The sequence below is a fragment of the Teleopsis dalmanni genome, unplaced genomic scaffold, assembly GCF_002237135.1.
Source record: "Teleopsis dalmanni isolate 2A unplaced genomic scaffold, ASM223713v2 unscaffolded_contig_0805, whole genome shotgun sequence".
NCBI classification, from domain to species: domain Eukaryota; kingdom Metazoa; phylum Arthropoda; class Insecta; order Diptera; family Diopsidae; genus Teleopsis; species Teleopsis dalmanni.
Window position 1 is genome coordinate 1,320 of NW_024032187.1, and position 10,215 is coordinate 11,534.

At 35.7% G+C, this 10,215-nt stretch overlaps 2 protein-coding genes across 2 annotated transcripts; both read left to right on the forward strand.

Moving 5' to 3' along the window:
* Nucleotides 1-3,603: 3,603 nt before the first annotated feature.
* On the forward strand, nt 3,604-4,293 carry LOC119663714 (putative mediator of RNA polymerase II transcription subunit 26). The gene has a single exon (XM_038073320.1). The coding sequence runs from the start codon at nt 3,604-3,606 to the stop codon at nt 4,291-4,293; it is 690 nt and encodes a 229-aa protein (XP_037929248.1).
* A 4,489-nt stretch (nt 4,294-8,782) lies between these two features.
* LOC119663715 (putative mediator of RNA polymerase II transcription subunit 26) lies at nt 8,783-9,472 on the forward strand. Its single transcript, XM_038073321.1, has one exon. The coding sequence runs from the start codon at nt 8,783-8,785 to the stop codon at nt 9,470-9,472; it is 690 nt and encodes a 229-aa protein (XP_037929249.1).
* The last annotated feature ends 743 nt before the right edge of the window (nt 9,473-10,215 follow it).

Consider the following 10,215-nt stretch of genomic DNA (forward strand, 5'->3'; position numbering starts at 1 on the left):
AGAAATTCGGGTGGTGAAATATTGTGCGGAGGCTATTTGGACAACGTGGGACATACGAGGTAACATCATGTTTTTCATTTTACTACCTATGTTAACATATCACCTTCTACCCATATAGGCCTGCATAACAGGATCGAAGCTGCCGATGTCGCCTGCTATATGGAGCATCTTCGTAGAAAAATTTTTAGTGTAGGCCGTTGTTTTCAATAACTTATTCTATCATTGTTTTTGTACATCGTGTGGCTTCGACCCATACCCTGACTCTGGTCTCATGTCCTACTGACTGAATTAGCCGGCATGTCTAATCAACATATCTTAACTGGCAAAAATATATTTGGCGTGATATGTACCTAATTCTGTTTCATTTAGCTTTCTTAACACATATAATGAATTGCCAACAACCTTATGTACAATACATTTGATATTTTTAGGTGCTAACTTCGCATTGTAGGAATCTGCTGCATTGCTTGTCTTGAAATTCCTTCTATATACTATCTGACCTTCACTAAATGTTACTGGCTTGCCTCGGTACACCAAACACATGAAAAACTTCCCTTTCAAGAAAATTTACTACGGTTTTACCAGTCGCTGTTTTCATTGGTTTTAAAAAGACAAATTTTGAAAAGTGATCCAAACACACTAACAACATCGTATTGCCTTCTGTTGACCTGGGATAAGGTCCCATGAAATCAATATACATTTTTTGAAATGGTCTTTCAGTAATATGCTGTTTGCCCATCATGGGTCGTCTCTTGTTGGACGCTTTTGTTGTATTACAAATATCACATAATTTTATTAATTGTTGCACCTCAAACACCATTCCAGACCAATTGTACTTTTGCCGAAGTTTCTCTAAAGTTTTATGGATTCCGCCGTGACCTGCTGAATGTGAGGCATGAATGGAGCTTATCAAATTATGTCTTAATTCACTTTTATCCATAATTTCTAAGCGCGGTCTTCCTGAATCAGGTCACCCGTCCTGAAGTTACACCTTTTGTAAACATACCCATCAGATACGAACAAGTCCGGAGTCTTATCTTTGCTTTCAGTCACTGTCTTGACTAGTGCCATATATTCTGTGGATTCAAAATACGGCGATTGAAGGTCTACTTCTATATTTCGGCAACTGCGTTCCTTTCGGTGTTCTATTACAAAATCAAATCCTTGTAATTTAAGACTCCACCGAGCTAACCTACCCGCCAAGTCCTTCTGATTCATAAGCCACTTTAGACTGGCATGGTCAGTTATTACTGTAAACGGTAGTCCCTCTACGTAAGCTCTGAACTTCTTGATACTTAAAACAGCCGCATAGCATTCCAATTCAGTTATGCTATAATTACGTTGTGCTCTGTTAAGTTTGGCAGACATGTAAGCAACGAGATGTTCATTGTCATTATCGTCCTTTTGAAAAAAGTACTCCTCCTACTCCTTGCGTTGATGCATCACATTGTATGAAAAATCGTTTAGAGAAATCCGGATTTATGAGTACGGGGGCCGTTGCTAAACTAAGTTTAAGGGTTTTAAACGCTTCTAATGCCTCTTCTGTTAGAGCAAAATTCTTTATCCTAAGCTTGGTTAAACACTCGTGTAAGGGAGCTGCTATACTAGCATAATTTTTAATAAATCTTCTATACCAACCGGTCATTCCTAGGAACCTACGGAGCTGTTTCGAAATTTTAGGCTCAGGGAATGCTTCCATAGCTTCTACTTTACTGGCATCTGTTCTTAAGCAGCCGTCTCCTACAATAAAGCCTACGTATTTTACTTCCTTATAGCAAAATTTGCTTTTCTCTACATTAATGGTGAGGTTACTTCGATTTAAGCTATCAGCTACCTTTTCTAATAAATCTACATGTTGTAACACAAAATCTATAGCTCTTAAATTTTACAACACAAAATATAATAAAACACTAACAAAATTGATATTGGAGATGGTATTAAAACCCACCTCCAAATTTAATACAAAATAAAAACATCAGAACAATAATAAAAACTTGTAAGCAAAACAACGTTTTAGTTACAGGAACAAAACTACAGTATGCTTAACACTTCGCGGATATAAAAGGCGAAAAAAAAGCACAAGAAAGACATTCAGGTATCGAGCTAAAGAAAAGTCGCTTCAAAACATATGTGCTGAAACATCAAGAATCGAAATTTACATCTCGATTCCCATTTTTTTTTATATAATAGAAATACACATTTCTATTACAATAACTTTCAATAACGACATTAACATTTCGTTAGTAGTAAGAGAAATATACATTTCTGTTACTTATTTGTTCATAACGAAATCAAATTTTCGTTAATAGATTAATCAGTAAGGTGGTATTTACACATGAATATTATCACCCATACCAAATCCGCGGCTAAAGAAATCAACATTTCACTAGTAGCCCCGTAGAATAGAAATATACATTTCTATTATTTACTTGTTTATAAGACAACGTTTAGCTAGTTTAGAAATATACATTTCTATTATTTACTTGTTTATAAGACAACGTTTCGCTAGTATAGAAATATACATTTCTATTATTTATTTGTTTATAAGACAAGATTTCGCAGTAGCCCCGTAGAATAGAAATATACATTTCTATTATTTACTTGTTTACATTTCTATTATTTACTTGTTTATAAAGTAACATTTCGCTAGCAGTCCCGTAGAATAGAAATATACATTTCTATTACTTATTGATAACGAAATCAACATTTCGTTAATAGCAACAGAAATAGAGGAACCTAGATTCGAGTAATAAAACCTCTACCTACGTCGTACGTCCTACCATAGCCAACTTTTCACTGCTTTCCACTGCTCTTATCAAATAAATTTATTGTAGGACTGGGCCTGGAATCCGGCGAGCAACACCTCGGCCAGAAAGGTTCGTTACAATTGGCGCCCGAGCAGGGACAGTGGAAACAGATACCAGTTAACATCGTCATTTTCTTTTACCATGGGACAGTATTCTTATCTCCAGACAGTTGAACAAGTCGAGAAATGGTGTGTTAAATTTAATGGTAGTAAGAACCCGTTGGGCTTTATCGAAAACATTGAAGAACTTGCAGACATCTATGGCATCGTCATAAATCTAGTTTCCAAGATAATGCCTATACTGCTCGAAGATAAAGCACTAATGTGGTATCGCTACAACAACAAACATTGGCAGCTATGGACAAGTTTTAAGGCCGATTTCCTAAATTTCTTTTTGCCACCTAGATATTATGAAAAATTAGCAGATGAAATAGGATCTCGACATCAAAGGCCACCAGAAAGCTTTAAGGGTTATTTAATTATCATTAAAGATCTGATGCGACATGCTGGCATGGATCAAAGTTCGCAACTAGAACGAATATATCACAACATGGTCACTAACTGCCAAAAGTATATCAAACGTCAAGATTTCGAGACTTTAGAAGAACTAATTTTACTAACCGATGTATTCGAAGCACTTGGCACAGAGCAGGTTAAAACATGTCGAAGCGATGGTCAAGAAGAAGCGCTCATCAGGCTCACAGTAGTCGAGTATTCACAAGTGATCCCGTTACAGAAACCCATTATATGATCCCCGCAGTCTAAATATCGAGTCACATTCCAAATCAAGCACATCAATGCAAAGCACACAAGGTCAGATTTATCCAGAGCAACATCCTCAATATTCTCAATCAAAAGAAAGGATTCATGCCCAAGCACATGAAGTACAATATCAGCAAGATCTGCAACGCAAAGAAAGTCTGCAAGTTGTTAATCGGATTTACAATACGCAAGATCAAGTAAAAATACAATTGCAAGTACAAGACATAGAACCACAACGAGATCCACAGTTGCGCGTAGAACAACCGATTATACTCTCGACTAAATTAGTGGCAACCTCATCACTTCCCGTACCTCAAGAACAAGCACTAGCAGAGACTTCGCTAATACTACGTTCGCAGAAACAAGATACTCCAGCGCAACAAGGACAAGAATATGATATGAGTATGGAAACCATTACCAGACAAGTTAAGGTGATTGACGAAACACCAAGTACTAGCCAATCATCGCATCAACTATCAGAAACTCGTACAGAAAAGGTTTTGGAAAAACGCATCAGCCCACCAGAACAGCTATCACAGCCACATCCAAGAAAACTTGATTGTATGCACCAGAATGACAAAGTAAACAGCGCTCCGAATCAAATTAGAAAATGGTGTCTTGGAATTCAGAATTCTGGTAGTATAGCCATGAATGTAGTCCAAGACAAGTTCTTTAAAATCTTCAAAAATCCAAGGAAACGAACAAGGAATCATTCGACGAGGTAATCAGAGTTCGTCAACTCTATGGAAAAATCGGAGAAGTGTAACATAAAATTTATAGCTCTTAAATTGTACAACACAAAATATAATAAAACACTAACAAAATTGATATTGGAGATGGTATTAAAACCCACCTCCAAATTTAATACAAAATAAAAACATCAGAACAATAATAAAAACTTGTAAACAACACACCGTTGTAGTTACAAGAACAAAACTACAGTATGCTTCGCACCTCGCGGATATAAAAGGCGAAGCAAAAGCACAAGAAAGACATTCAGCGAGGTATCGAGCTAAAGAAAAGTCGCTTCAAAACATATGTGCTGAAACATCAAGAATCGAAATTTACATCTCGATTCCCATTTTTTTTTATATAATAGAAATACACATTTCTATTACAATAACTTTTAATAACGAAATTAACATTTCGTTAGTAGTAAGAGAAATATACATTTCTGTTACTTATTTGTTCATAACGAAATCAAATTTTCGTTAATAGAATAATCGGTAAGGTGGTATTTACACATGAATATTATCACCCATACCAAATCCGCGGCTAAAGAAATCAACATTTCACTAGTAGCCCCGTAGAATAGAAATATACATTTCTGTTATTTACTTGTTTATAAGACAACGTTTCGCTAGTATAGAAATATACATTTCTATTATTTACTTGTTTATAAGACAAGATTTCGCAGTAGCCCCGTAGAATAGAAATATACATTTCTATTATTTACTTGTTTATAAGACAACGTTTCGCTAGTATAGAAATATACATTTCTATTATTTATTTGTTTATAAGACAAGATTTCGCAGTAGCCCCGTAGAATAGAAATATACATTTCTGTTATTTACTTGTTTATAAGACAACGTTTCGCTAGTATAGAAATATACATTTCTATTATTTATTTGTTTATAAGACAAGATTTCGCAGTAGCCCCGTAGAATAGAAATATACATTTCTATTATTTACTTGTTTACATTTCTATTATTTACTTGTTTATAAAGTAACATTTCGCTAGCAGTCCCGTAGAATAGAAATATACATTTCTATTACTTATTGATAACGAAATCAACATTTCGTTAATAGCAACAGAAATAGAGGAACCTAGATTCGAGTAATAAAACCTCTACCTACGTCGTACGTCCTACCATAGCCAACTTTTCACTGCTCTTATCAAATAACTTTATTGTAGGACTGGACCTGGAATCCGGCGAGCAACACCTCGGCCAGAAAGGTTCGTTACAATTGGCGCCCGAGCAGGGACAGTGAAAACAGATACCAGTTAACATCGTCATTTTCTTTTACCATGGGACAGTATTCTTATCTCCAGACAGTTGAACAAGTCGAGAAATGGTGTGTTAAATTTAATGGTAGTAAGAACCCGTTGGGCTTTAACGAAAACATTGAAGAACTTGCAGACGTCTATGGCATCGTCATAAATCTAGTTTCCAAGATAATGCCTATACTGCTCGAAGATAAAGCACTAATGTGGTATCGCTACAACAATAAGCATTGGCAGCTATGGACAAGTTTTAAGGCCGATTTCCTAAATTTCTTTTTGCCACCTAGATATTATGAAAAATTAGCAGATGAAATAGGATCTCGACGTCAAAGGCCACCAAAAAGCTTTAAGGGTTATTTAATTATCATTAAAGATCTGATGCGACATGCTGGCATGGATCAAAATTCGCAACTAGAACGAATATATCACAACATGGTCACTAACTGCCAAAAGTATATCAAACGTCAAGATTTCGAGACTTTAGAAGAACTAATTTTACTAACCGATGTATTCGAAGCACTTGGCACAGAACAGGTTAAAACATGTAGAAGCGATGGTCAAGAAGAAGCGCTCATCAGGCTCACAGTAGTCGAGTATTCACAAGTGATCCCGTTACAGAAACCCATTAAATGATCCCCGCAGTCTAAATATCGAGTCACATTCCAAATCAAGCACATCAATGCAAAGCACACAAGGTCAGATTTATCCAGAGCAACATCCTCAATATTCTCAATCAAAAGAAAGGATTCATGCCCAAGCACATGAAGTACAATATCAGCAAGATCTGCAACGCAAAGAAAGTCTGCAAGTTGTTAATCGGATTTACAATACGCAAGATCAAGTAAAATTACAATTGCAAGTACAAGACATAGAACCACAACGAGATCCACAGTTGCGCGTAGAACAACCGATTATACTCTCGACTAAATTAGTGGCAACCTCATCACTTCCCGTACCTCAAGGACAAACACTAGCAGAGACTTCGCTAATACTACGTTCGCAGAAACAAGATACTCCAGCGCAACAAGTACAAGAATATGATATGAGTATGGAAATCATTACCAGACAAGTTAAGGTGGTTGACGAAACACCAAGTACTAGCCAATCATCGCATCAACTATCAGAAACTCGTACAGAAAAGGTTTTGGAAAAACGCATCAGCCCACCAGAACAGCTATCACAGCCACATCCAAGAAAACTTGATTGTATGCACCAGAATGACAAAGTAAACAGCGCTCCGAATCAAATTAGAGAATGGTGTCTTGGAATTCAGAATTCTGGTAGCATAGCCATGAATGTAGTCCAAGACAAGTTCTTTAAAATCTTCAAAAATCCAAGGAAACGAACAAGGAATCATTCGACGAGGTAATCAGAGTTCGTCTACTCTATGGAAAAATCGGAGAAGTGTAACATAAAATTTATAGCTCTTAAATTTTACAACACAAAATATAATAAAACACTAACAAAATTGATATTGGAGATGGTATTAAAACCCACCTCCAAATTTAATACAAAATAAAAACATCAGACAATAATAAAAACTTGTAAACAACACACCGTTGTAGTTACAAGAACAAAACTACAGTATGCTTCGCACCTCGCGGATATAAAAGGCGAAGCAAAAGCACAGGAAAGACATTCAGCGAGGTATCGAGCTAAAGAGAAGTCGCTTCAAAACATATGTGCTGAAACATCAAGAATCGAAATTTACATCTCGATTCCCATTTTTTTTTATATAATAGAAATACACATTTCTATTACAATAACTTTTAATAACGAAATTAACATTTCGTTAGTAGTAAGAGAAATATACATTTCTGTTACTTATTTGTTCATAACGAAATCAAATTTTCGTTAATAGAATAATCGGTAAGGTGGTATTTACACATGAATATTATCACCCATACCAAATCCGCGGCTAAAGAAATCAACATTTCACTAGTAGCCCCGTAGAATAGAAATATACATTTATATTATTTACTTGTTTATAAGACAACGTTTCGCTAGTATAGAAATATACATTTCTATTATTTACTTGTTTATAAGACAACATTTCGCAGTAGCCCCGTAGAATAGAAATATACATTTCTATTATTTACTTGTTTATAAGACAACGTTTAGCTAGTTTAGAAATACACATTTCTATTATTTATTTGTTTATAAGACAACATTTCGCAGTAGCCCCGTAGAATAGAAATATACATTTCTATTATTTACTTGTTTACATTTCTATTATTTACTTGTTTATAAAGTAACATTTCGCTAGCAGTCCCGTAGAATAGAAATATACATTTCTATTACTTATTGATAACGAAATCAACATTTCGTTAATAGCAACAGAAATAGAGGAACCTAGATTCGAGTAATAAAACCTCTACCTACGTCGTACGTCCTACCATAGCCAACTTTCCACTGCTCTTATCAAATAAATTTATTGTAGGACTGGGCCTGAAATCCGGCGAGCAACACCTCAGCCAGAAAGGTTCGTTACAATTGGCGCCCGAGCAGGGACAGTGGAAACAGATACCAGTTAACATCGTCATTTTCTTTTACCATGGGACAGTATTCTTATCTCCAGACAGTTGAACAAGTCGAGAAATGGTGTGTTAAATTTAATGGTAGTAAGAACCCGTTGGGCTTTAACGAAAACATTGAAGAACTTGCAGACATCTATGGCATCGTCATAAATCTAATTTCCAAGATAATGCCTATACTGCTCGAAGATAAAGCACTAATGTGGTATCGCTACAACAATAAGCATTGGCAGCTATGGACAAGTTTTAAGGCCGATTTCCTAAATTTCTTTTTGCCACCTAGATATTATGAAAAATTAGCAGATGAAATAGGATCTCGACGTCAAAGGCCACCAAAAAGCTTTAAGGGTTATTTAATTATCATTAAAGATCTGATGCGACATGCTGGCATGGATCAAAATTCGCAACTAGAACGAATATATCACAACATGGTCACTAACTGCCAAAAGTATATCAAACGTCAAGATTTCGAGACTTTAGAAGAACTAATTTTACTAACCGATGTATTCGAAGCACTTGGCACAGAGCAGGTTAAAACATGTCGAAGCGATGGTCAAGAAGAAGCGCTCATCAGGCTCACAGTAGTCGAGTATTCACAAGTGATCCCGTTACAGAAACCCATTAAATGATCCCCGCAGTCTAAATATCGAGTCACATTCCAAATCAAGCACATCAATGCAAAGCACACAAGGTCAGATTTATCCAGAGCAACATCCTCAATATTCTCAATCAAAAGAAAGGATTCATGCCCAAGCACATGAAGTACAATATCAGCAAGATCTGCAACGCAAAGAAAGTCTGCAAGTTGTTAATCGGATTTACAATACGCAAGATCAAGTAAAATTACAATTGCAAGTACAAGACATAGAACCACAACGAGATCCACAGTTGCGCGTAGAACAACCGATTATACTCTCGACTAAATTAGTGGCAACCTCATCACTTCCCGTACCTCAAGGACAAACACTAGCAGAGACTTCGCTAATACTACGTTCGCAGAAACAAGATACTCCAGCGCAACAAGGACAAGAATATGATATGAGTATGGAAACCATTACCAGACAAGTTAAGGTGGTTGACGAAACACCAAGTACTAGCCAATCATCGCATCAACTATCAGAAACTCGTACAGAAAAGGTTTTGGAAAAACGCATCAGCCCACCAGAACAGCTATCACAGCCACATCCAAGAAAACTTGATTGTATGCACCAGAATGACAAAGTAAACAGCGCTCCGAATCAAATTAGAGAATGGTGTCTTGAAATTCAGAATTCTGGTAGCATAGCCATGAATGTAGTCCAAGACAAGTTCTTTAAAATCTTCAAAAATCCAAGGAAACGAACAAGGAATCATTCGACGAGGTAATCAGAGTTCGTCAACTCTATGGAAAAATCGGGGAAGTGTAACATAAAATTTATAGCTCTTAAATTGTACAACACAAAATATAATAAAACACTAACAAAATTGATATTGGAGATGGTATTAAAACCCACCTCCAAATTTAATACAAAATAAAAACATCAGAACAATAATAAAAACTTGTAAACAACACACCGTTGTAGTTACAAGAACAAAACTACAGTATGCTTCGCACCTCGCGGATATAAAAGGCGAAGCAAAAGCACAAGAAAGACATTCAGCGAGGTATCGAGCTAAAGAGAAGTCGCTTCAAAACATATGTGCTGAAACATCAAGAATCGAAATTTACATCTCGATTCCCATTTTTTTTTATATAACAGAAATACACATTTCTATTACAATAACTTTTAATAACGAAATTAACATTTCGTTAGTAGTAAGAGAAATATACATTTCTGTTACTTATTTGTTCATAACGAAATCAAATTTTCGTTAATAGAATAATCGGTAAGGTGGTATTTACACATGAATATTATCACCCATACCAAATCCGCGGCTAAAGAAATCAACATTTCACTAGTAGCCCCGTAGAATAGAAATATACATTTCTATTATTTTCTTGTTTATAAGACAACGTTTAGCTAGTATAGAAATGTACATTTCTATTATTTACTTGTTTATAAGACAACATTTCGCAGTAGCCCCGTAGAATAGAAATATACATTTCTGTTATTTACTTGTTTATAAGA

Excerpts from the sequence above, each read along its gene's own strand:
- LOC119663714 (XM_038073320.1), top strand. The coding sequence starts at position 3,604 with ATGCAAAGCACACAAGGTCAGATTTATCCAGAGCAACATCCTCAATAT.
- LOC119663715 (XM_038073321.1), top strand. The coding sequence starts at position 8,783 with ATGCAAAGCACACAAGGTCAGATTTATCCAGAGCAACATCCTCAATAT.